Source organism: Taudactylus pleione, unplaced genomic scaffold, assembly GCF_031769625.1.
Source record: "Taudactylus pleione unplaced genomic scaffold, aTauple2 ptg000256l, whole genome shotgun sequence".
In the NCBI taxonomy this organism is placed as follows: domain Eukaryota; kingdom Metazoa; phylum Chordata; class Amphibia; order Anura; family Myobatrachidae; genus Taudactylus; species Taudactylus pleione.
The window spans coordinates 16,356,603-16,384,556 of NW_028284658.1; the positions used below are offsets into that span (position 1 = coordinate 16,356,603).

Genomic DNA, 27,954 nt, shown 5'->3' on the forward strand with positions numbered 1-27,954 from the left:
CCCGCCCCCGGGCCAAGGCACCTCAGTTTAGTTTGGTGCCCGGCCGGCGTCGGGTGCACCTGTCGGAGTGGGGGCTAGAAGAGCCCCTGAAGCTTTCTTCAGTGCAGCTGTGGCTGCACATCTGGATGTACAGCATGGACAGTCAGTCCTGACGTCCATGCTGTCTTCCCTACACCCCCGCCTGTACCAGAACGCCGGTACCGATCCGGGGATGCTGGTGAGCATCTGGGGTCACAGCTAGCGGTGACCCCAGATGTTCGGACCATGGCCGGATCCAAGGGGGACAAAGGTAAGCAGCGGGGTCCCGCGGTGGGTCCCCGCTGGTCACATGGTCCTGAGTCCCCAGGCAGGGGGCTCCCTGGGGACTGGCTGCAGCGTGGAGCCAGGTACTGAACCTGCGCTTTCCACTACCCCCCTGGGACAGCGGACCGCAGCAGAGCGGTAGCGCTGCAGCGTCCCAGGGGTTAAATGCATGCCAGGGGAGCGCGCCTTCCCTGTCTCACAGCCGGCGCCTCCCCCGCTGCACACAGCCCTCTCTGCACTGTGCTGACTGGTCCTGTGTCAGCGCTCCTCCCCCAGGCCAGCTTCTCTCTGCTCCTCGGCGGCCATCTTCTCTGCAACGCATGGTGAACGCTGCTGGAAGTCTGGAAGGAAGCATTGTGGTCTGGGTCCCCCCGCATACCTCTCCTCCGCTGTGGCTCAGGTCTGTGTATGCAGCGCTGTGTCCTACCAGGCCCTGTGTCTGTGTAGTTGAGTGATCAGCGCTGTTAGTGCAGGAATTGTTATTTCTCTGCATTGTATGTGACTGTGCTAGCGCTGCCTGTAACTTTTCTTCTCTAAACTGTCAGCTTTATTACTGTCCCTGTTCTTTCTGCTAAAGCCCTTGCGGTGCGGTGCTGCAGGGTGGTCTCTCGCCTATTTAATACTTAGTTGGTGAGAGAGGTCACATACGTGGTGCCATCATGTCTGAAAGTGATTTTCCCCTCTGGCTACAGTGTACCACGTGCAAAGTACCGTTAGCGGAGGGGGAGGGTAGCGCGGAGGGCCTTTGCCGGCAGTGTTTGTCCATGGCGCGGCCTATTACGGTTACAGCACCAGTACAGGAGCCGCCCTGGGCTTGTTTCGCTCAGGCGTTAACAGCTTTAATGGGCCAGTTAGCTCCGCAGCCCGCGTTTACTCCGATGGGTTTGTCCCAGCAGTCTGTGGTGTCGTCACCCATGCAGGGGTTCCCACGACAATTGGTGGTACCCCACAGTCTCCCTATTTCCCCGCTCCCGGGTTCTCAGGAGCCAGCGTGGGTTAACTCCCTGACGAGTTCTGTACAGCACTTGTCGGATGTGTTGCAAGGGGAGTCTGTGATGCGGCCTCATAAAAGGCCGGTGGCGTCTCTGTCCGCTCCTTATGAGGATGACGAAGGGACGTCTGATGATGGGGAGATTCTGGATCCTTACGATCAGGAACCTCTCCATACTAAGGACGCTGATGCTAAGTCCAAAGTATATATTCCTGGACTTATTCGGGCGGTCCGCACAGCCTTGGTGATTGAGGACGAAGTTCCCCCAGCGGCTAAATCTAAGTATGCCTTTTTCAAAGATGTGAAGGGCGATGCCACAGTCTTTCCTCTTTCGGGTCAGTTGGTGGACCATTTAGAGTAGGCGTGGAAACAACCTGGCAAAAGATACCAGCCGCAGAGACGCCTGGCGGTGGCTTATCCGTTCGCGGATAATTATTTTGCTAAGTGGGAATCCCCTCCACAGGTGGATTCTCACGTGACCCGTCTTGTCCGTAGTGCCACATTGCCGATGCCATCCATGTCCTCCCTTAAGGATGCTACGGACCGCAAGGTAGAAATCTGCCTGAAGTCCGCTTATTCCCTTGCAGGGGGGGCAGCACGGCCGGCTATGGCCATTTGCTGGGTTGCCAGAGCGATGGAGCGCTGGGCGGATTCATTAGAGGCTTCTTTTGAATCCGACTGTCCGGCCGAACAGGCGGAGTTGATTGGCAATCTCCGTGATTCGGCCACCTACATCAACGAGGCGGCTCTAGACATTAGTACTCTGGTGTCTATAATTTCTTCAGCAGCGGTAGCTGCTCGTCGCACCTTGTGGCTGCGATCCTGGAAGGCGGACGCAGATTCCAAGAAAGGTCTGGAAGCGTTACCGTTTACCGGAGAAGTTCTCTTCGGTCCGGATCTGGATAAGATTGTGGCCACGCTGGCGGCAGCCAAATCTGCTTGTCTCCCGTCGGCCGCTGCTCCTTCTGGTTCTGGACCATCGTCCTTTCGGTCATCTAGGGCCCAGGGCAGGCCCAAACCACAGTCGTTTCCTCGACAGGCTGGCCCTAAGAAATTGGTCAAGCCCCGGAAACAGGCATGGAGTACCAGACGTCCGGCCCCCAAGCCAGATGACAAGCCTGCGGCCTGACGGTCCGGGTCTCCCCTTGGGGGATCCCAGGGTGGGAGGCCGCCTGTTGCAGTTCTCCCGGTGTTGGTCGTTCACTACGACAGACACTTGGGTTCTGGAGGTGGTCTCCCACGGGTACGCACAGACCCCCGGCTCGATTCTTCACCACGGGTCTACCATCAGACCGGAACAAGGCTACGGAGCTGCGGAAGGTATTGCACACTATGCTCCAGGCTGGAGTTATAGTGCCTGTTCCATTCTCCCAGAGGGGCCAGGGTTTCTATTCAAATCTATTTTTGGTACAGAAACCCAATGGGTCATATCGTCCGATTCTCAACCTCTAAGCACTCAACAAGTCTTTGCAGGTCCCGAAGTTTCGGATGGAGACCCTACGGTCCATCATTCTGGCGCTGGAACCTGGGGACTACATGGTGTCATTGGACATACAGGACGCTTACCTGCATGTCCCTATTCTTTTGCGCCATCAAGAGTTCCTTCGGTTTGCAATCCGCAGCGACCACTTCCAGTTCCGGGCGTTACCTTTTGGCCTGGCAACAGCACCACGTGTTTTCACCAAGGTGATGGCGGTCATGGCGGCTTCTCTGCGGCTGCAAGGAGCCCGCATGTTGCCGTACTTGGACGACCTGTTATTGGTGGCAGGATCTCCAGAGCTCCTGTTACACCACTTGGACCTGACCATTGCACTGCTGCAACGGCACGGCTGGCTAATCAACTGGCAGAAGTCCACTCTAATCCCGTCTCGGAGGATTCTGCATCTTGGAGCCTTATTGGACTCGGGACAGCAAAGGATCTTCGTGACGGAGGACAAGATCTCTGCTTTACAGTCAAGGGTGCGCAGTTGTCTGCACAGCCGCCGGGTGTCCTTACACTCGGCGATGAGGTTACTGGGCTCCATGGTGTCGGTGTTCGACATGGTGGAATACGCCCAGTTTCACTCCAGACCTCTGCAGCACCTGATCCTGTCCAAGTGGAACGGGCTGCCTCAGTCTCTGAAGTCCCAGATGATTGTGCTCACCCCGGAGGTTCGCCTGTCCCATAAGTGGTGGTTACAGACGACCCACCTCAACAAGGGACGTCCGTTCTGGGTTCCAAATTGGGTCCTGTTGACAACGGACGCCAGTCTTCGGGGCTGGGGAGCAGTTTCGGGTCCACACTTGTTCCAGGGCAGGTGGACGCCGACAGAAGCGGAGCTTCCAATAAATATCTTGGAACTCCGTGCGGTCTTCAATGCTCTCCAGCAGGCACAGCGGTTTCTCCAGGGTCGCCCGGTGCAGGTCCAGTCGGACAACGCTACCACCGTGGCCTACATAAACAGGCAAGGAGGAACTCGCAGTCGGGCGGCTCTCGTAGAGGTTTCTCGGATCCTGGTTTGGGCGGAGCGCAATCTTCCGGCCATATCAGCGGTCTTCATCCCGGGAGTGCTAAATTGGGAGGCGGACTTTCTAAGTCGCCAGGACGTTCATCCGGGGGAATGGTCCCTGCACCCGGACGTTTTTCAACTACTGGTGGACAGGTGGGGTCTTCCAGAAATCGACCTCGTGGCGTCCCGGCACAACAACAAGTTGCCGGTGTACTGGTCTCGCACAAGAGACGAAGGGGCGTCTCTGGTGGATGCTCTGTCCGTCCGGTGGACGTTCCGGTTCGCATACCTGTTCCCTCCGGTCTCCCTTCTTCCACGGGTAATCCGGAAATTCAAACAGGAAGGAGGGACGCTCCTGTTGATAGCTCCCGCGTGGCCCAGAAGGCACTGGTTCTCAGACCTTCAGGGTCTGTCCGTGGACAGTCCTCTGCGGTTGCCGCTACGACCGGACCTTCTGTCTCAGGGTCCTTGCCTTCACCCGGACCTGACTCGGCTGTCTTTGACGGCGTGGCTGTTGAGACGGCCATGCTGAGGTCCCGGGGGTTTTCCAGCTCTGTGGTGCGTACCATGTTACGAGCTCGGAAACCGTCTTCCGCGAGGATATACCATCGCGTGTGGCATACGTTCTTCCAGTGGTGTCGACCGAGAGGTTATGCACCGCGGGAGTTTCGTCTGTCTCGGATTCTCGCCTTCCTGCAAGCGGGACTAGATCATGGGCTTCGCCTTGCTTCTTTGAAGGTACAGGTTTCGGCCCTATCTGTCTGGTTTCACCGTAGGATTGCTACAATCCCGGATGTGCGCACCTTTATGCAGGGTGTTCTCCGCATTCAGCCGCCCTTTGTTCCACCTGTGGTGCCTTGGGATTTGGCTGTGGTCCTGAGGGCTCTCCAAGGACCGCCGTTTGAACCACTGGGCTCAGTGGATCTTAAATGGCTAACAGCTAAGACTGTTTTCCTTCTGGCCATTGCTTCGGCCAGACGTGTTTCTGAGTTAGGGGCTCTTTCTTGTAGACCCCCTTTCTTGGTTTTTCATGGGAACAGGGCAGTGCTCCGCACTCGGCCCGAGTTTCTTCCCAAAGTTGTTTCCCAGTTTCATGTTAACGAGGAAATAGTTGTTCCGGCCTTTAACTCACCGGGTCTTTCCGTGGGTGAGGCCTCTTTGGATGTTGTGCGGGCATTAAGGACTTAAGTTGACCGCACTTCTTTGTTTAGGAAGTCGGACGCTTTGTTTGTCCTCTATGGCTTCCGTAAAAAGGGTTGGCCTGCTTCAAAGCAAACTTTGGCAGCCTGGATCCGTATGGCTATTTCTGAAGCTTATCTTCATGAAGGCCTACCGGTCCCTCCTTCTCTGAAGGCTCATTCCACTAGGTCTGTGGGTCCTTCGTGGGCAGCTCGACGTGGTGCCTCGGCAGTTCAGATCTGCAAGGGTGCTACGTGGTCCTCTGTCCATACCTTCGTGAGGTATTACAGGTTTGACACCTTCGCCTCTCAGGATGCTTCCTTCGGGCGGCGGATTCTCCTTTCTGCACAGGAGCGTCCCCACCCTTAAAGGATACTGCTTTGGGACATCCCCAAGGTATCCTGTGGATACCCTATGGACCCTGAAGTAGAAAATATGAGATATGGTAAGAACTTACCCTTGTTATCTCTATTTCTACGAAGTCCATAGGGTTCCACAGGACTCCCGCCCTGTCGCACCTGTGCTGCAGATGGGCTTTGCTCTGGTCACCGGTTTTCCGTCTCCCTCTGGTGAGAATGTGATTCTTGTATGTGTCCAGATCTTTGTTCTCTCTCTTCCTTCTCCTCCTCCGGCCTATGGCTTGGTAACTAACTGAGGTGCCTTGGCCCGGGGGCGGGGTATAGGAGGGGGACCTAGTGCATCCTGGGAGGCTGAAAGCTTAACTCTTTGGTGCCCTGCGACTGACGTCACACCTATACCCCAAGGTATCCTGTGGAACCCTATGGACTTCGTAGAAATAGAGATAGCAAGGGTAAGTTCTTACCATATCTCATATTTTTAACAGTACAAATCTTATTTAAAGCTTGCCTACATATATTCCTGTTACCTGCCAACTCTTTCCGATTTCCAAGATACTATGGCTGTTTTTGTCTTTTTTTACACCAGACTTTAATTTACTCACATTTGACTTATATTTCACATTGCTAGATTACACATCCACTAATTAAGTTATTACTCTATTTCTTGGTAATGTACAGACCATTAATGCTAATTATAATTTACACAGAAGCAAGGAGCATCCAGACCTCAAATTCTGGGGACAGCCATGGAAGCAGCATATGATGAACAACAAATGTTACATTAGACAAAGCATGGAGGAGAACGCCTGCAAAATGGACTCAATGAACTACAGGACTTACAATGGTGCAGTGGATAAACCTTCCTCTATTCCTTATGTGGAGGAATCTTATATCACCAGTGAGCACTGTTACCAAAAACCTCGGACCTATTACCCTGCTGTAGAGCAGAGACTGGTTGTGGAAACACGAAGTTCCTCATTGGATGGTGGAGTAGATCGGATACGGCAGAGCAGGGAAGACTCCATTGCAGAAAGGCTTGGGTGGGAGTTAGACAGAGAATTGCTAAAGACAGAGAGTGAGTCCAAACATAATTACTGTAAGGTGAGTAGTTTTTAAAAAAAAAAGTGTGGTTTTTTTTTTTTTTGGGGGGGGGGGGGGTGTTGTGTGTGTGTGTGTGTGGGGGGGGGGGGGGGTGTATTTGTTGGGAGAGAAGTATTTTGTTTTAGCTTACAATATCTGCCATTTGACAATTTATAAAGGCATATCGTGTTAAGAGTGAATGTAATTATATCGGGTTATCTGTCCACCAAGAAGACTGGTTACATACAAATGTTTTCATTTTGTTTGTCTACATCTTTTTTTTTTTATGTTTTTTTTGTTTTGTTTTTGGCCATCTCAAGCTTGTTAATTTGAGAATACATCCCTAGGCCATGTCACAGTGAAATATGTTCTCTGTGAAGTAGTTTTTCTTTGGTGTTCCAAGTATTTTCAAATCTGTATTTATGCAGCCATATTATTCTTTAAACAACGTTTAAAAGAACCGGATGTGGAGCTTCCCTCGGTGACTGAAGATGATTATAAAGATGTGCAGGGTGTCGAGGATTCAGTCAAGGCCATTCAAGAAGTTTTGAAGGTCTCAGATGTGAGACACCAGTGTCTTAGGAGGGGTCTTTCTTTAGCCGGAAGCGGACAGTTAACTTTTCTCCTTCTCTACGGTTCCTATTCATGGCTTAGTCCCATCTGGATCGTAAGCTCCAGATTTCTTGGAGCATGTTATCTCTCCACCAGTTTCTGGCTGGAGATGCAGTAGATCAAGTCTGAATGCCAGCCACAGGTAGACCACTTGATCGCCAGATTGTCCAAGAAGACTACCATTCTGGTTCTGAGATCCTCTTCTCTTTGGGATAGCTCGGATTGTAAACTGGAATCCACTTTGCAGATCTATGCTGCAGCTGGGACTTCCCCATCTTGTCCCCGCTTAGGCAAACAAGACTGAAGGAAAATGGGTGGAACTCCTGGTCAAGGGGCTCCCGTCCGGTACTCCGCACTATGACTTGATTCCTTGATTGAGCACATCTGGGAAGTTGCCTCTTATTTGGGTGAGGCAGCAATGGATGCAGGTTTGGTTTGTTCCAGGGTCTCTGCTTCAGTAGTTGTGACTTCCCAGGCTTTCTGCTTAAGGTCCTGGCAGGCCGATACTGAACAAAAATGATCTTTGGAGGCTTTCCCATTTACTGAGGATGTCCTTTTCTATCGGAATTGGACAAGATCATTGCCCTGGCCACAATGGACAAGATCTCCCTTGTTCAGCTCCTAAGGTAAGGAGAATTTTGAGACCGTCCTTTCGTCGCTACGGTAAGTCGTGTTTTCACAGTTCTAGGGACCATTAATCCTGGTCTGGACACAGCCTTAAGAACTTTCCTTAAGACAAACTTTTGCACACAGAAATAGGAGATCCTATGATGGGTACCTGTCTTCGTTTTTGGGATGCCTTGTTATGGATATCTTCTGATGCCTGGATGAAAGGCATCCTCTCTGTGGGTTACAGAATAGAGCTGTTGGGCCTTCCTCCTCAGATTCTTCACTACGGGTTTGCCGGCGTCTCATCAATAGCGTCTTACTTTTATGTGAGAGGCTGTTCAGAATCTTCTCTGTGTGTGGCGTCGTGATCCCGGTACCTGCATACCAACAGCAACAGGTGTTTTATTCAAATCTTTGCGGTTCCAAAGCTGAACAGCTCTGTGAGGCCCATTCTCAATCTAAAATCCCTGAATGTGCATTTATGTATTTGGAATTTCAAGATGGAGTCTCTCAGCTCAGTTATTCTCAGGATGGAGGAAGGGGAATTTCTGGTGTACATAGACATCAGGGGTGCTTATGTCCACATTCCCTTTTGGGAACCTCACCAATCCATTCCGAGGTTTGCAATTTGAGACACTCATTACCATTTCATTGATCTATCCTTTGGCCCTTCGATAGCCCCTTCGGCCTTTACAAAGGTGATGGCAGTTGTTCAGATGAGACGCCATCAGAACGACAAAGTGCTGCTGTATTGTGCCATGACTCTGGATCCTGCAACCCTCTTAGTCAACGCCGTTTCGGTTCCGTGGGTTTTTTGCCTGATATCCCCCCCCTCCCTCACTGTCACAGTTGCTGCAGGTTCTGAAATGAATCAAGAGGGAACGAGCGACAGTCATTCTGGTGACCCCTGATTGGTTTCGGCGGTCCTGGTACTCGGACCTCCCAAGGTCTTTTGGTGGACACTTCCTGTTGTTTTCCCGATTGATTGGACCTTCTTCAACAAGGCCTCTTCGTTCACCACATATTACATTGGATGCATTTGATGGCGTAGATGTTGAGATCGCCATCTTGGGAGCCTAGAGGATTCCGGCGGTAGTCCTCCTGACTGCTGATGGCCCAGAAGCTAGTTTTGGATTGTCGTCATTAAATTTGGAGAGCTTACAGTCAGGTGCATAAATATTGGGACATTGACAGAATTTTCATATTTTGGCCTCTATTCACCACCACAATGGCTTTGAAATGAATCAAACAAGATGTGCTTTAACTGCAGACTTTCAGATTTAATTTGAGGGTAATTACATCCAAATCAGGTGAACGGTGTAGGAATTACAACGGTTTCTATATGTGCCTCCCACTTTTTAAGGGGCCAAAAGTAATGGGACAAACTAAACAATCCTAGATCTAACGTTCACTTTTTAATACTTTGTTGCAAATCCTTTGCAGGCAATTACAGCCTGAAGTCTGGAACGCATAGACCTAACCAGACGCTGGGTTTCATCTCTGGTGATGCTCTGCCAGGCCTCTACTGCAAATGTCTTCAGTGCCTGCTTGTTCTTGGGGCATTTTCCCTTCCGTTTTGTCTTCATCAAGTGAAATGCATGCTCAATCGGATTCAGGTCAGGGGATTGACTTGGCCATTGCATAACATTCCACTTTTTAGCCTTAAAAAACTCTGGTTGCTTTTGCAGTATGCTTCGGGTCATTGTCCATCTGCACTGTGAAGCGCCGTCCAATGAGTTCTGAAGCATTTGACTGAATATGAGCATATAATATTGCCCGAAACACTTTAGAATTCATTCTGCTGCTTTTGTCAGCAGTCACATCATCAATAAATACAAGGGAACCAGTTCCATTGGCAGCCATACATGACCACGCCATGACACTACCACCACAATGCTTTACTGATGAGGTGGTATGTTTTGGATCATGAGCAGTTCCTTTCCTTCTCCATACTCTTCTCTTCCCATCACTCTGGTACAAGTTGATCTTTGTCTCATTTGTCCATAGGATGTTGTTCCAGAACTGTAATGGCTTTTTTAGATGTTGCTTGGCAAACTCTAATCTGGTCTTCCTGTTTTTGTGGCTCACCAATGGTTTACATCTTGTGGTGAACCCTCTATATTCACTCTTGTGAAGTCTTCTCTTGATTGTTGACTTTGACACATATACACCTACCTCCTGGAGAGTGTTCTTGATTTGGCCAACTGTTGTGAAGGGGTTTTTCTTCACCAGGGAAATAATTCTTCTGCCATCCACCACAGTTGTCTTCCGGGTCTTTTGGTGTTGCTGAGCTCTCCGATGCGTTCTTTCTTTTTAAGAATGTTCCAAACAGTTGATTTGGCCACACCTAATGTTTTTGCTATCTCTCTGATGGGTTTGTTTTGATTTTTCAGCCTAATGATGGCTTGCTTCACTGATAGTGACAGCTCTTTGGATCTCATATTGAGAGTCGACAGCAACTGATTCCAAGTGCAAATGTCACACCTAGAATCCACTCCAGACCTTTTGCCTGCTTAATTGATGAAATAACGAGGGAATAGCCCACACCTGTCCATGAAATAGCTTTTGAGTTGATAGTCCCATTACTTTTGGCCCCTTAAAAAGTGGGAGGCACATATAGAAACCGTTGTAATTCCTACACCGTTCACCTGATTTGGATGTAATTACCCTCAAATTAAATCTGAAAGTCTGCAGTTAAAGCACATTGTGGTGAATAGAGGCCAAAATATGAAAATTCTGTCAATGTCCCAATATTTATGCACCTGACTGTATGTCGTTTGGTGTGAAGTGTGTTCATTCCTTTTTTTTTTGCCTTTAACGTATCCTGTTATTCCTGCAGGAGGGCTTGGACGCAGGGTTGCGTTTGGGCTATCTAAAGGTGCAAGTGTTGGCCTTGTTGTTTTGTGCATCACCTTGCCTTATGGAATTCAGCCATTCATTCATAGTGTTCTTCATGTACAACAGCCGTTTGCTACTGCTATATCGCAGCATCCTCATGCCTTCCCTTGTGTCTGTTTAATCTTTCCCCACTCCAAATTCTCTCGTATCTCTGTTGGGGTGTGGGGTTTGTAGGACTGCAGGTGGGGGAGGGGGGTGGAACTATTGGGGTGTTGTACTAGGATTCTTGCCAGCTCCAAACACTGACAGGTGCCTATCCCAACCTTCCCATCTTTGTTCCCCTTCCACACACCCACCTGTCTGTTTCTCTCATCTGTGTCCCCTTGTCTAGCTCTTTCATCTATGTCCTGCTCCCCCCTTCTCTTTCCTGTTCTGGGAAGCAGGGGGAAAGGGTGCCGCCCTTAGGCATTGCCCGCAAGTTAGGGGCGGCGCTAACCGGGCTCAGTGCAGACAGTTATTTGTGTCGTGGTGGCGGACAGTCACACGGTAAGTCTTTCAAGCAGCCACTGAGAGCTTTGAAGGGGATAGGACGTCCAACTGTAGAGACAGAATTTAAGCTACTTATATTATAGATTTTTCCTTGTTCGGTTTAGGGATGTGCAGGCTCGGATAGGTTCGAGTTTGCATGTTGAGTTCGGATTTTTCCCTCCAAAAAAACGGAACTCAGAAAGAGGCAAAACGTCATCTTGCATGGACGAACATCATCATTCCTGGACTTTTGTCCAGGAATGATGATGCAAAACTCGAACCTATCCGAGCCTGCACATCCCTAGTTAGGTTACGTTTCCAGGTTTATCGCCCAATGTTGTAGAATTCTCTGTTAGTAAAATTATGCCTGTCTCTCTACCTCCCTCTCCTGTACATGTTGGTTTGCCTTATGATTTCTTCTTGTTGGTTCCTGGGACTGTATACAGTGTTCTTGGTTGTGATTAGATCTCAGTAGGGTGTGCTTCATTTTCAGCCTACCTATACCTTGTTGAGTATTTACAAAAGGAACCATTCAAACATTTGCAAAAAATCAAACTAGATTTTCTTTTGGCAATAGCTTCTGCTAAATAAGAACTCCAGGGCCTTGTCTTGTAGCGCTTCATTCCTGTCTTTCCACCAGGATTGAGCACTTTTACAGACAAAGGGGGTGAGTCAGCTTGGGATGGAATTGCAAAGTTGCTAATTTGCAAATGCTGCAGGAGATGTATGACACCCCCTACTGCGTTTGCGATCCCAGCACTGCGACCACATGGTGGACGGGGCCACAGTCCAGCTGAGTAAGCCACAGCTTACGCAAGCTAGCCGGGTTGCGAGGCCAGGAAACTGCGTCCTTGGACACAGCCCCTGGCCTTGCCACTCCCGGAAAACTGGGCAGACACGCCCATGTTTCCGGGAACGCCGACCGTTCCCGCACCGCCCCTTAAATGCCTCTGCCTGTCAATCAGGCAGAGGCATGGAAGGAGTTGTGTGTGATTACGCAGGACCTGTTCTGTACATACGTGCAATGCTGAATCAGCCCATAAGCCAGTGGTCAGGGAACAGGGGTAAATACCCCACATGGGGTAAAAATAATATTCCTGGGGGTAATGGACGGACAGCCGGGCATGCATTTGAATCATTCTTTAATATAGAATGATTCATATGCATGCCTGGCTGTGCCGCAGGGAGGCTCTATGCCGGACGCCCGCTGAGATGTTATTACCAGCGTGCGCCCGGCTCCTTCCCTGCAGTGCCGCGTTAGCCGGAGGCTAGAGTTCTCTTCTGAACTCCAGTTTCCGGCTCTCCCCATGCGCACTATGGGAGAGACGTCATTACATCTCTCCCATAGTTCCGAGGAGCAGACGGACAGCCATTATTTAGCATTGTCGAATGGTTGGGACTGGTGCTTTGTGTCTTGGACGTTGTTAGAGCACTCCATATTAATATTTGATGTATGGCGGATCTACGTTGAACAGAGATTTTTGTATTGTATGTTTCACAAAAAAGATAGCGGACCATTGCCAGGTGGATTAAAGATGTCATCCTTGCTTGCATTGCAGAAGGTCAACCTGTTTTTGAACATGTTACGGCTCACTTTACTTGATCTGTTTGAACTTCTTGGGTGATTCAGCATGTTGCCTCCACTCAGCAGTTGTATAGAGTGGTGACCCAGTCGGTCATTGCAACATTTTATAGATTAGACACCATTACATCCAGATATGCCAGTTTTGCACGCAAGATGCTGCGTACTACCACACAGTGTTCCCTCCTGGTGTCCGAGGCTGTGCTAGGTACTCTCAGCGGGGCTCAGAGATGGACTAGCTAGCAGGCTCCCCGGACCCCAGACTGCAGGCTGGAATTCAGGGGACAGATAAGGCGGGGACCCGCATTTTTGCGCAGTCTAACCTCCGGTTTCAGACCGGAGGCGCTGATGTGGACACTGGTGCGCCCACAACTCCATTAGACCACTGGGGCATATAATACTCTTTAGCCAAAAATAGGTATATTGCTCTATTTTTTTTTTTTTTTCTCCGCCTGGTCTGGGATTGAGAAACCTTTACTTCTCCAGATTTTTTTTTGCCTGTTTTTTGGTGAGAATCTAGCAGTTTTTTGTCGAAAATGTCAGTTTTCGCCAATGGTGAAAAAGTCAGTTTTCGATGCTAATTGAATACGGCCCTAGATGTCATCATAGATGCAGCGATGTTTATTTGCTATAATGTTTTCTGTACTTTACGCAAACCTTTGTCCATTTTATTATCTTTCTTTCTGCGTTCATTTATTGGATGTGGTCTGTCTTGTAACGTAAATTTTTCTTATATATATTTTATTTTGGACTCCGTAGTATACATTCAACATCACATTGAATTTTTGAGAAACAAGATAAAAATATATTAACATACATGATATCTTACAGTTTACAATATACAGTGAGTAATACAATGTAACCATCAAGATTACACAAAATACAAACAATTCTTGATAGGTACACAAAATTGGATGTTAGACTTCATAACCCCCTATAGCATGATCTGTGGATCGGTGTCCACTATTCGTAATTCAAACCATAAAGTGGACAAAAAGCACTTATGAAGTAATTGTCGTGTATTCAGAGGTAGAGTAGTAATAAAGCTCTCCCATGTTTCAAAGAATTTGACAACCCTTGCCTCCCTTTCCAAGGACGCCTCTAACCAATCCATCCTAAAGAGAGCGAGAACAATTTCACCCTAAATAAAGAAAAATGGGGTCTTTCCAGCTGAATCCAGACTTGGAGTATAGTCTTCCGCGCAGCCGCGCTTATGGCTAACAATAATTTGCGTCCTCCTTTAGATACGCTTTGGTCTAATGGTAATATTCCTAAAATGGCCAACTCTGCAGTGGAAGGTAGATAATTTAACGGGTATCCGTCGCAAATTTTTTAATGCGAAGCCAAAAAACTCTCACCAAGGGGCATGCCCATAAACAATTATATAAATCTGTATTCTCCATTACAACGATAGCATTGTAACTTAAATTTTAATGTAACCTGTGTTCCTTGGAGGGCCTGTTGTGGAATGCATCATAGTGATCACTATAGCTTTCTAGTTGGACATTGTTTCCAACAATACAGAGGTGTTAAAGAGCAACCTTTTCTGTGCTGTTCTCTGCTTTCTTACTGCCAGCCATTGTACCAACAGTGGGTGTAACAAAGGACCCATCTAAGTCTGGGACTCACCAGGTTACCCTCTGTTGGGCCCCAAACCAGTACAGACGTTAATATTATTAAGGGGGATGTAAGTAATGGTGAAAAAGTGGTAAGAATAGACCATTTGTAATCGCAGTGTACTTTTTAGGTCAGAGACTGCTTGTCAAAGAGGAATCCACCTCAGGAGTCGCCACATGCACAGACCATTGACAATGGTGATGCTACAGTCAGTTCACAGCTGCAGTGGCAACTGAATCTGCTGGCACATCTGGAGTCCCTGCAGGATGAAGTCACTCACAGAATGGATTTTATAGAGAAAGAACTTGATGGTAAGCACTTCAAATTGAATCTGATGTGTTACCATGCCATTATTGATATGAAGACGTTTAATAAAATGAGTCTGTACATGTCATAGCCGCTGACACTGTAACACAACATTTAGCATGCAGATATACCTGCAGTCACACACAGAACACAGGCATGCTGCATATCATTTTAATTAGCAGAAGCGGCTTGTTTTCTGTTTTCGTACCGTCTTGCGAATAAGATGCATTTGAAAGGTAAAAAGTCACATGAAAAGACTCTCAGCGCTGCCGCGTCACATGGCACTCACATGTTGTGTAACGCGACTTGTAGCGCACATCTGTAATTCCATGCTTTGAATACAATCCTAAAATACTCTCTTCAGTGGAATAGGATTAAACAATGTAATGTAATGAAGACTGATGGTTGACTGATGCATATGGGGGTGATGTTGTTTTTTATAAAGTTTTATCTGGATGTAGGCATAGAGTATATAAGCCTCACTTAGTATTTATCCTGCAGCAAGGCTGGGGAACATTGGACAATGGGATTGTAGGTTGGGGCTGGAGCTGGTACTTAAGGACGCTCTGCTGCATCTCCTGCTGACGGCAGAGGAGGGGGAGTTCAGCGCTTGAAGCTCCGTCCCCTTTGTCTCCACACTCCTCCGTCCAGGAGTTTTTCCAAGAGTTGGGAAAAACTCAATCGTCCAGCCCTGGTTGACACAAGGGCAGCCTGTCTGCGAGCATGCACCCTCTGTTCTGCAGGAAAGGAGCTGCCATCTGGGGCTACACCATTAGCCGGCCCCCTCTAATATGGCGACTGCATGCGCCAGTCCCCAGTGGTCTCTCTGGAGACTGGAGTGCTGTGGGGGGTCCCGTGATGTGCACCCCATCCCACCCCACTCCCGGGCCGCTGGCAAAAGCAGACTGCGCACAGTTCCCTAACTAAACAAAGTAAAAATGTACAAAGAAAATGAAAAACCGAAGCTACTGCCTAGCAGCCCTGTAAAACCTGCCCTACTCCTTGAAGCACTTAAAAACTAATTGTGGGATTGCAGGAGGGACGTGTGATGTGCTGGGACTACTCGTTCTCCTATATGTCCTGGAAGGCTAAGTACTTTATACTTGTCATGGTATTAGCTGCCTATGTGTTCAGCTGATAATGTGTTATGCGCTTATGTCTACGCAACTATAACACTGTTTTAAAGTGAATCTTGGTTAAAAGTGCCTGTTCTAAAGTGAATCGCAACTGCTGTCTTTGGGCAGATCAGACGGTGTAATGGTTTGCATAACCACAAGGGCAGATCAGACTGTGTAATGGTTGGCATTACGGCCCCACTGCATGGCGGTCGTGGGTTCGTTTTCTGCTGCAGCCCTATCTGTGTGGAGTTTGTATGCAGGGCTTTTTGCTGTGTTTTGAGCAATGTTTTTTCCCCTGCACTGGGTACCGGGCAAGTTAGCCTCGAGCGCCTTGTGTGTATGGGCCCGGTGACATGCAGGCATCTGTTGGTGCTGCTTCCACCGGAGGGGACCTATGTGATCTCAGGTTCTAATCAGGTCTGTGTACGCCCTAGTGGTGTTGGTTGCACTTCACAAGGAAACCAAGTACCGGATTGTGTATTCCCTCGTCTCTTACCCCCTCTATAGGATTAAGTTCCCGACCACGGTGAGTCTCTCTCTGGTTCCATGCTTTGTAGTGTGCAACGTCCGGATTTATGACTGGTTCCTCTCATTTTGCACGTTTTTCAGATTACCCTCGGCTATGCAAGGCGCAGGTGGGGTGGTCTTGAAGGCATTGTCCTCCTTCCAGTGCCCCGTTAAACGTTTGCATGTGCAGGAACTTATAAGGCTTTGCACTGTTCAAAAGGGGGAGGACCGCCTGTCCTTTTCGATTCACTGCTGCTATGCACCACTCTGTAGGAGCTTTAGATATGGATTCCCCAGCTGTGGCTGTGGGTCTGTACAAGCGTTGGTTATGGGAAGTCACTACTTTTCCTTCAGCAAATCTCTCCATTCTCCTTGGGAGGCTTAGCAGATGGTCGATTCAGATGGCTCCATTCCTCGCACATTAACTTCCACTTGATTGGGTATCCAAGTGGATGCATCTCCCACGGTTGATGCTGGAGTGGCCATTTAGATCACCGCAGGGCTCCGTGTCCTGTAGGGATCCGCTAGCTAGACATTGGAAGGTTGTCTCGTTATTTTATGGTTTCAGGGTTGTTATCCGGTCTTGGTGAGCCACGATATGGGTGGCATGAGCTTATTACCACTTTGGCTGACAAATCAGTTTATGGGCTTCAGTGATTCGCCCTGGGATTCCCTGCTGAATTTGCTGGACATTCACAGTAGGCTTTGTGTTAGAGGCCAGGCAAGACTGGGCACAAGTATCTGTGTGTTACTACCCAGTTTTGTTCTATTTATGTTTCCAATTGTATAGCGCAACAGAATATGCTGCGCTATATAAGAAACTGTTAATAAATAAGTAGCTTCCGGGGTTTCTGCTATAGCTGCTATGGCTTGAATTGCCCTTTGACTCTGCGCTTTGCATATGCATTCATTACTATATTGTTCCTTCCACTATCTTCGGTTTAGTAAGGACATTCTCTTTTGGCCAATAATTTGATATTCCCCACCGGTCGGGAAAGTCCTTAACAGCGTGGTCCAAGATTCCAGGTTTCTACTTCAGGGTCCACAGGGTTGACCTTGGGGTATAGGTTGGGAACCAAATCCGGGCACCACGCAGTTAAAGCTTTTAGCTCCCATGATTCACTTGGGTCTACTCTCCCTATAACCCCACCCCCAAGCCAGAGGCACCTCAGTTTAAGTTGGTGCCCGGCCGGAGTCGGGTCACCATTCGCGCAGGGAGAGCTGATTAGCAGCCCCTAAGCTTATTTTATTTTTTTAGGGACAAAGTTTTTTTCCAACTTTGGACTCTTCAGAGCGGCAGCGTCGGACTGTCCATAGGACGTCTAAGCTGCCGCTCCATCACCCCGCTCAGCGGGACCCCAGAGTCTGTACTAGCCGGACTCTGTGGGCGCCCAGGACTGCTGCCGGATCCACGAGGAGCAGGTAAGGTCGTGGATCACCGCTTGCGGTGATCCGCGCATTTCAAATGCAGTCCTGTGCCTCCGGTCTCTGGGGACAGACCGGAGGTGGCGGCGGGCCCCCCATACCCCGTGTGTCCACTTGACCACCAGGGACTTAACGATCGGCGCAGGGAGCCGGCGTCCCGGGGGTTAATAGCCGGCCAGGGGAGCAAGCCTTCCTATTACAGCGACTCCTCCCCTCAGCTTCAGCACGCCTTTCAGTGTCAAAAGTCTGGCGTCGCTGAGCTGCTTCCTCCATGGGCCACGCTTCTTCTGAGGTCTCCAGGCGGCCATTTTCTATGTGCAGCAGCAGAGCTCCGGAGATGGCAGTGAGTCCAGTCCCCCTACGTACCTTACCATCAGGTCAGTGTACACAGCGCTGTAGCCTTCCCAGACACTGAATCTGGGCAGTTAAATGCAGTGACATAGTGCAGTATATTATATGACATGTTTATGTATATATCTGCATGGTATGTGACTTATGCTAGTGCTGACTGTCTGTACTTTATTCTCTCACCTGTCAGTATATATCTATCCCTTTTCTTTATCTGCCCTAATACAGCTGTACTTAGGGTGGTTCTGAGACCTCACATTTATATACTTGTTAATATTTGTGAGGTTTGTCACATACTGTTGCGTGCTGCACATTGCCATATTTTAGATGGAACTGTGTGTTGCATACGTGGAAAATGGCTCCCTGCAGCTAATTTTTGGCATCAGTCAGGATCAGTATAGCGCTGCTTGATATTTCCGCCAAGATTGGTCAGATATGTCTGACCAGGAGAGAGAGCGTTATACTGCACCCATTTTTACTATCCTGCAAGTCATGTGCTGCAGGTGTTAGTGCGGAGGATTTGACTCATAAAGGGTTCTGTATGTGGCGTCATCTGGTGCCAGCCCCTTTCACGCCCCCCTTGGGCGGTTTGTTTTCTCGGGATCCTCTCAATTGCGGATCGCCAGGCGGGCCCCATTGTTGTACCTCACTTGGGGTTACTTCACCATACTGCCCTTTTCATCTCAGGGTATCTCACAGTTTCTTGCACTCTTCCCCTGTGACACAGACTACCGCTCCCTGCAGGGTTTTTTCGCAGTATATGAATTCCCCCTGGTGCCACAATAGTCTGTCATTCCCCTTGTAGGGATTACCACAGGATGTCGTTTTCTACGAAGCGCAAATTGGCGTGGTTGACGCACTGTGGTTACTTCCCAGTTGGCTCTGCGTGAACTGGTTACTGTTTTGGGCTCTTTCCCTCTTACACGGGGGGGAAGCCTATTTCAGGTATTATTATGCCTGCTTTAGGGCTGGTAGCAGGTCCATTCTGGTTAGTGAATGTTGACCTGCACCTGTATCATACACCTTCAGTCTTACATGCCTTCGGGTTCCCTGTTGCTGACTAGCGGGTGGATCGCATGGCGGGACTCTGGCTGTTGCCAGATACGAGGTATTACAACAGTGTTAGGCCTCCTGTCCCAAATTCCCTGAGGGTCATCACGAGCCCCTCCTGGGGTGGATGGGCGTGTTACTCGCCTGATTACAGACGTTACTACGCCTCCCATTCCTGCGTGGTCGGATTCTTCGGATCCGTATGTGGTAACTCTGCCTGAAATAAGTATACTTGCTTTCGGGGGTTGTTAACCCATCCTACCATGGCTATAGCATGGTTGGTTAATACTATTGCATACTGAGCTGACGCATTTGCAACGTTTTTTTCCCCTCCAACACGTCTGGGGTTCAAATGTATTTGGTCGCTCACGTGATATATGCAGTTGTCATAGGTGGAAATGCCTTTATTGGATACCAGTCTCCTAACTTTCAGAGTTCCGGCTGCGACTGTATCCTCCGTAATACCCTATGGCTGCGCTCTGGGAATGCAGAGGAGCAGATACCATCTATAGGGTAGATCTTGTTTGGGCCTGACCTTGACAAGATTGTAGTAACATTGGCAGTATTACTAACGACAAGTTTACCGCCTTCAGCTATGCCCACTACAAGGCCTCAGGCTAAGTCTGTTAAGTCTTTTTGTCCTCTGGTCAGCCTAAAGGTCTGTTTCTTCGTAGACTGTCGGCCTCTACAAGGGCCAACATATCCAGTACCGAGCAGGCCTAGACTACCAGCCGATCCTGCTTCTGTATCTACGGATATATCTTCAGCCTGACGAGACAGGCCTACCACTGGGAGATACCGATTTTCTCAGTTCGCCCGGTACTAGTGTCAAGTTGCCGTGGGTAGGAGGGTACGTCCTCTCTTTGCTCAGACGGCCTCTTTACATGCGCGGACCCTTATTCAGACTGACCAGGGCCTTCCAAATCCAGAAAGCTATACAGTGATTGCGGTAAGCGGAGCTAATTAGGCCATCCCCACTTTCTCAGCGAGGGACTGGTTGTTCTGTTTTCTTTCTGGTGCGGTGGTTGAATTGTCCTCTTTGGCCTATTCTGTCTCAATTCTCTGAACCAGTTCCTAAAGCTACCTGGGCTCAGGAGGCAATCCCTATGCTCCATCATACTATGTTTGGAACCTGGGGACTTTAATGGTATCACTGGATATCCAGGATGCGTGCCTACGGGTACTTACAGAGACCTTTCATCAGCATGGACTGAGGTTTGCTGTATCACAGCAACACTTACAATTTTTCGGGCTCTGCCTGTTGGGACTGTCCTCAGCCCCACAGGGGTTTACCAGCGTTTTGGATTTTCTGACAGTTCTCCTGTTCAGTATATCCCAATGCTCCTGTACCTGGACGGCCTCCTGCTCTTAGCGGGATCACCGGGGTACTTTACAGCCAGGTCATGACCGTGGCTTCTTCAGGGTGCAGACATTTAATCAACGGGGAAAAAGTCCTCCCTGCATCCCTCTCTGGGTATTCTTCATCTAGCAGCCCTGCTGGATTCTCAGAATCTGAGAATTCTTCTGGCGGAAGACGGAATCTCCACTCTTCCATTAGGAATACATGGATGTCTACGCAGTCGACATATGTCTTTACACTCTGGGATGCATGGTCAAATATTCAGTGTCTGCCTTTGGAAGGATGGAATGGGCTCAGTTCCATTCCAGGCCTTTCCATAATTGGCTTATCTCCAGATGGAACGAGTTTTTCTTCTGTCGGATCACTGTTCAAATGATGATGCTCTCTCCGGAGGCAAGTCTGTCCCTTTCCGGGTGGCTATGGCCATCTCGTCCAGGGTATCCTCTGCTATGGAGAGTGTCTGGTTCGCATTCACTTCAGTGCAGTTGGACGTCTGTCGATTCCATCCTGTCAATTAACTTGTTGGAACTTTAGCCTGTCTTGGGCCTTCACTCTGGCATAACTCTTGTTTCCCGGGGAACCTGAAAAGGTTCAGTCCGACAGGGTCAGGACAGTGGCTTCCTTTTTAGCAACACTGTTCGTTGGGTGGCAATGACAGGTATGTCACACATTCGGACATAGTCCGAGGGTCTCCTCCCGACCGTCTCGGCTGCGTTCGTTTCAGGAGTTCTCCATTGGGAAGCGGGAGTCCTCAGCCGTCACGACGTGCATCCCGAGGACTAGGCTCTTTCCCAAGAGAGGTTTCATCTCCTGGGGAGCAGGGGGGGGCCCCCCTGAGGTGACCCTCATGGCATTCTGACTTTATCACACTATGGTGTTACAGTCCAGCTCTGGGGATTCTGAAGCAACCTTCAGTGACTCTTTGTCGGTACACTTTGTGTACCTGTGTTCTCCGGTCTCCCTTCTTCCTCGAGGTCTTTGGAAGGGTTTCAATCGGGACGGAGATGCTTTCCTGCTGGTGGATGGGTAGGCCCCTGAGGAAGACATACGAGGCCATCCAGCCAACATTTGGTTATAGGCCGGCTTATTATCTAGCTATTGCTATTTTTGATTATTCAGAGTTATTTATGCTAATGTAATTTTTATGTTAATGTCATTGTAATTCATGTGTATTATTTTATTTGTACCTGGGGTTTTTTTTTCTTTTAACTTTCCTTGCTTTTTTGGGTCATTATAATACTTATGAAGATTTTTACCATTTATAAGATTCTCAATATTTTATTATATTTTGTGTCATTTCTACCCATTAGCGGAATCATTCACTAGGTTTTCAGAGATGGCGCTCCAATTTTGTCTTGTTTGTTTTTATAAGAGGGTCCTCTATTGGTAGCAGCAATCACATGAAGCATGTCCAATCTGTCTTTTTGTATGGTCTCTTCTTTATTTTACATTGGATCCAGATTATTATTATTATTGGTCAATATTTTATTGTTTAATATTTCCTCCTTGGTTGTGTAGCGCCCCAATTTTGTGTTTTTCTTATTTCAAATTATTTCATTAATGGTTAATTTTCAATTCTTATCTTTTTGGTCTCTGGTGTTTTGGCACTAGAGAGTAATGGCTTCGATTATTGATCTGTTTTACTCTAGACTTCATAGTGATACAAATGTACTTATTAAGAAACTTGTGCTTCTCTTTTGCAGTTCTAGAGAGTTTCTTGGATTACACAGGAGAACTGGAGCCCCCAGAACCACTTGCACGGCTTCCTCAACTGAAGCACAGGATCAAACAACTTCTAATGGACCTTGGCAAAGTAGAGCAAATTGCTCTTTGTTCTACATGAAGAGACTACAGTTGGCGATGGAAACTGCTCATCAAACAGAATCAAGGTCTTTCAGCACTGCAAAGCCTTGAGTATAACGTGCAGACTGTGTTATGTGGACAGACTGCTGGGTTAATGGAGGATATTAGTAGACTGAGCAGGTTGCTCATACTATTTAACAGGCTGGAATATTACCCAAATGTAATGAAGCTTGTATAAAATGTTTTTTGTTTTTCTTGGTTGTCCTAAATTGTTAGACATTTTGTTCTCTTTTGTCTGTTGCTTTTTTGCCTGTTGTTTTTTTTCTTTCCTGTTTTAAGAGCTTTGCTTAAAGAAGGTATTATCTATACATTACCATGTGAGAGCAGGATAGATAACAAAGGAGTTAGTCCAAACTAACCTGAAACTTGCCACTTAGAGAACAGCTTAGGGAGCCAAAAAATTTTATCGTTTTTTTGTTAACCCTCTTGTTTGACTTTTTTTTTTTTATTCCCTCTTTTAAGTGTTTATTACCATATCCCATTTTATAGATGCATTATGCAGTATCTAATCACGGAGAATTTGTAGTCCTGGCTTCTTGCTTAAATATTGCAGTAAGAAATTTTCTTTTCGTTGTGTTTTGTTGCTATGTTTTGTAGGTATTATGTTCCAATTAATTTGCTTTTGTACTTGCCGTATTGGTACATGAGCACTGTTATACTATTACTAGGGCATGACTTGAGGCAACTTAGTAAATGGTCTACGTAATGCTTTTTGTATAATTATAGTGTAATAAGTTATGGTCAAGCTGTGCCTACAGAGTGAGGAAACTAAACAATATATGGTAGTTATATAAATATGCTGTGTACAGCATTACAATTTGTAAAATGAGACGCTTGTTGGGATTTTACCTTCAGGACTAACCTAGTGTGAACAGTTGATCACAGAACAGGTACTTAGCTTGTTTTACTTTCAGAGAGCACTTGAAGGTTGACTATTGTTCATAAGCAAGTCTTAGACGCTATAGTGTCCATTTGAACTTTGCCTTTTTAGGTGTAGGGTCTTGTATGAATGTACTAAAGCCACCGACTTTCTGCACAAATTGCCCGGTTCTATAGATTATTACATACAGCATGATTTTGTTTGTTTTTATTTTATAGTATGTATGTTTATTTATTTGCCCTGACGCTGCTTGAGTAGATGATGCAGGGCTAAGTGAGCTCTTATTTTCAAAGCTTGTTTTTGTTTGTGAGCTCAACATGACTTAATGTGTAAGTCCAAAGGACGGCCAGAATGCCAGTGGTAGTGCACAACTCGAAGTATGAGTGTAAAAGATAATCAAATAGATATGCAGTTTTTTTTTTTTCTAGCTACACTATTTTAGGCATGGTTTATTTGCCAACAAATGCAACCCATTCATATGAATTCACAAGATTTGTAAAACTAAATCCAATTAACTGACATTTTCATGTTGGATGGGTCTTTCAAAATACCAAGTATACTTGCAGCTCAACATGCAACAAACTGTAAAGGAATTGTATGATCTGATGAAAAAAAAAGATTTCTTTGTTTTGCTTGGGAGTTTTTTTTTTATTATGAAGGCATATACTAAATCTCCAGCTAACTTAAGAGATACCAATCATTTGTTATGAGATACTCCTGTTTTCAGCTTCTTATGTTCTATTCATGCTGTAAATTCCTTCTTTTTCTTTTATACTCCTGACAACAAATTTGTCTCAAAGTTATTTGTGTTAGATAAAAGAAAATATATTGTTTCGAAAACCCTCAAATTTGTGTAACTCTTTAACAGACTAAAATATTTTCACTGAAGATTTGTTTGGTTGGCTATTTTATTTTATAAGTGCGAGAGTTTAGTCATGCTTTAAATGCAGTGGATTGTAAATTATTTAGTGGTACAAAGCAGAGCCACGATCACTTTTTTTTTTTTTTTTTAAGCTGCTTTAAAGTTTTCTTTGAAGAGGAGTTTTTCCTTTTTGAAACTGTTCTTCCTAAAATAAATATATATTTAACTGTATTTCTGAACTTTGAGAAATTATTGCTGTAGCAATGAATGATGATGCTGACTGTGAATATTTAACATAGCGTAAAACCATGCAGTGTGTATATATCAATGTACATGAGATGCATTAAGTCGTTATTCATGGCCTTATAACCGAAATGGCACCAGCAACCCTGAAGTCAATATTTTAAAAGATAGTTCTTTAAAGGAACACTAACCTGAAGTACACATTGTTTTTGTAACCACTATTTGCTTCTTTTCACATGTCCTTTCCAAAAACCGGACTTGATAAAAATAAAACAAATATTTTATTGGAGAAAACCAGCCTATTATTTTGCACAATTAAGTGGCTTAATAAAAAGTACAGAATATTAAATTAAAAAAAGTTTATGTACTACATATGTTATGCCATGCCCCAACAGGAATGTCCAGCCTTGCCAACCTGTAAATACACACCTGGAAAACCATCCTGGCTGGCCATGGAATCATGACTTGATATTGTTTGTTACTTTTGTTGTATATATTACTTTTATTGTATTGAAACATTGACTTTATGCGAGTAAATTTGGAACTGTATTGAAGCATATAAACCCAGTGAACGGCATTATTATTCTTATATGTGAACACAAGCGTGGCTCAGACCACCATCTGTTGCACATCTCGTGCTTGCTGGTTGTCACAAGTAACATTTTGAAATATTCAAGATAATGCTGTGATGTGATTCATGAAAAAATCTTATGTAAAATGTATTCTAGACCCTCTAAGTATTATTACAGTTAAATTTATTTCCTTGAAATACTCCATAGCTACCAGAACTTATGGTTTAGCTCCTTAGTTGTCTGCAGAGACAGGCAAAAGAAACCTTTCATGAAGGTGTATAATAGTCCCCTACGGGTACTATGAGAATCTTTCCAAGTTGTCCTAAAAAACCAGACAAGACGGGTGGGAATATTGTGCGATCATGTACGATTTTAAGGAAATGGAATGAACAGTAGTAATTCTGTTTTCTTTCCAACACCATGGCAGCCGAAACTTATTACTACATATACAGCAATGTACTTGTAAAAGAGAGTAGTAAGAGAAGTATAATAAACAGTAATCGTGCAAAGAAAATGAAGCACAGTGAGTAACTGCTGATGCTTAGGTTGGATGGAAAATCCTTCAAATGATATATATCCAGAAGGTAAGAAGAGAGAACACTCTGCTGTCTTGGATATGTTTTCTGGGGCCTGAGCCCTGTGTACCCAGGAGGTAACCACCGCCTTTGTAGAATGTGCCCTTATTACTTTTGTCCCCATACATCCATTCCTCTTGTAAGTCTGCTCAATTACATCATTGATTTATCTTTACTGTTGGGACAGAACGTGTTCTTGACTAGGTGCTACAAGAATGAAGTTGATCTATCTTCCTGAATTCATACTTCTGGGAGGGATGCACAGAATCTGCACTGGCAAAATACAGTATGTGTAATCGTTTATTATTGTTGCAGACAGAGGGCCTGATACAGCAGCGTACACAATTGCAACTACGTACACAGATCGGCTGATTGCACTGCGTATGCACTACAGCCCGTGTGCTGCAATCACATTGCGAGCACGCACATAGTAATTCATCACAGTGAGTGACAAGCCGTGAGCATTTGGGGGTGGTGACGGGGGAGTGGGCGGAGAAACGCAAGCGTGCCTGTCCCATTGAACGCCATTGCATGGGATTGCATAAATTAAGTATTGCATATGCAGATTGAGTACTCACTGCGTGCAACGAGACGTGCAATTTGTGCTACTGGTAAGACATGCTGTATGTGTATAACGGGCCGATGTGCTTCTATGGTACTGATGTACATACAGGACTAAAACGTAATTATGGATGTGAGAAAGCAACAGTGGGCATCTCTATGCTGGCTGAGCTCTTGCAGGCATTAGCATATTTTCGCAGCTGCATTGCGTGTCATTACAAAGCTGAGATCGCAGTTGCGATCCATACTGAATCAGGCCCAGGGACAAATGTGATTTCCGGGTTGATATGATAGTTGAACCTACCTTTGGTAAGAAAGTGTCATTAGCTTGCAACACCACTTTGGCCATGTAGATTTCAAAAAATGTTCCTTATACAATAGGCCATGTAATTCTCCTACTCCACGTGTAAACAGGATTGCTACCAGAAACAACACCTTAAGTTTAAACCATTTAAGAGACCTCTTGCAAAAGTTTAAAGGAAAAAGATATTGGAGGGGAGAGGCACGCAGCATCTTTGAACAACTGCTGAATCTCCGCACCCTCAAGGAGAAGACCTTTGGAAAGGGTTGAAGAATTGGCCCATGATGAACATTTGACAGAAGTTACTTTTTCCAGCACCAAGGTAATTCATTTCTATTCCTATTTTAGGTATTCCTAATATCTGTAGTTGTAGTCAAACCTCTTTGTGCAAACTCCATTCTGGATAAACTTGATGGTGACACAGAATCTGCTATCCTATTGTCTTGCCTGCCACGTGCAATGCAGAAAGAGATAACCTTTTCATCTGCCCATGACTCAATACTCCTGCCATCATGGTCCACCTTTGTGCATTTCTGACTTTTTATGAAAACAACCAATGTCTGATGGTCAGAAAAGATCCTTGAAAAAATGAGGTTGAAATTGCTGAATAGCATGCAATGTTGTCCTTATTTCTACTTCAGGGTCCATAGGGGGTCCACAGGGTTGACCTTGGCGTATAGCTGGATCTGGATCCACGACGGGCACCACGCAGTTAAAGCTTTAGCTGCTCCCAGGATGCACTTGGGACCGTCGTCCTCTATACCCCGAGCCACAGGCACCTCAGTTTTATTTGGTGCCCGGCCGGAGTCGGTTCACCCTGGCGTAGTGGGGCTGCAGTAGCAGCTTCTAAGCTTATATTTCATTTTTTTTTTTTTTTTTTAAAGATTTTTTTATTTATTTTTTGTATCTTCAGAGCGGCAGCATCAGACCGTCCATCTGGACGTCCAAGCTGCCGCTCCAACATCCCCGTTGGCGCTGCAATGCCAGTACTGACCTCGGGATCGCAGCGGGACCCCGGAGTCAGTACTAGCATGGCTCCGGGACCTCCACTGACTGCTGCCGGGCTCACGGGGACAAGGTAATTCGCGAGCAGCTCTGCTTCCACTGCTTGCGGGAAAAATGCAGTCTATTGCCACCGGTCTCTGGGTAGAGACCGGCGGCGGGCTCCCCCTTCACAGGAATACCCCACGTGACCGCTGGACCACCAGGGTGTAAGGACCGGAAGGGAACTGGCATCCCTGGGGTTAAACACTAGCCAGGGGCGGCAGCCTTCCCTGGTTTAGCGGCTCCTCCCCTCAGTTCAGCGTGCCTTCTCTCGTGTGCTGGCGTCGCTGAGCTGCTCCTACTGTAGCCACTCCTCAGAACTCTCCGGTGGCCATCTTCTATTGGCATCAACGCAGCAGATCTCCCAGGCGGTGCTGACCCGGTCCCCCTGCGTACCTCTCCCCTGTGAGGACAGTGTACACAGCGCTATAGCCCTCCCAGACACTGAATCTGGGAGGTTGATTGTAGTGTAAAGGTGCAGTGAGAATATATAACATATCCTCTGCATTGTATGTGACTATTGCTAGTGCTGCCTGTCTGTGCTTTTTCTACTTACTGTCAGCTTATACCTGTCCCTTTTCTTCTCCTACGGCCCAATAGGTGTGTGGGGGAAGGACTTTTCTGTGGACCTCACTTATATAAATCAAGTATTTGTGAGGTCGGTCACATACAGTTGTGTGCTACTCAGTGCCATATCGTGGACTGTTTGTGTTGCATACTTGTGAGTGCGCTGGTGTTATAACATCTCTTGT

General features: G+C 46.9%; 1 protein-coding gene across 6 annotated transcripts in view; it reads left to right on the forward strand.

Annotated features, from left to right (window-relative positions):
• The window catches only part of PHF20 (PHD finger protein 20), a 157,185-nt gene extending 132,742 nt beyond the window's left edge, over nucleotides 1-24,443 (forward strand). For 5 of the 6 annotated variants that reach the window (XM_088480689.1, XM_088480693.1, XM_088480692.1 and 2 more), the window contains 3 exons: nucleotides 6,029-6,422; nucleotides 14,318-14,498; nucleotides 22,005-24,443. In XM_088480689.1, the coding sequence (XP_088336815.1) occupies nucleotides 6,029-6,422; nucleotides 14,318-14,498; nucleotides 22,005-22,144 (715 nt within the window). In that variant the 3' untranslated portion in view covers nucleotides 22,145-24,443. The remainder of the gene's footprint in view (nucleotides 1-6,028; nucleotides 6,423-14,317; nucleotides 14,499-22,004) is intronic. The other variant, XM_088480691.1, reaches the window with a different exon arrangement.
• The last annotated feature ends 3,511 nt before the right edge of the window (nucleotides 24,444-27,954 follow it).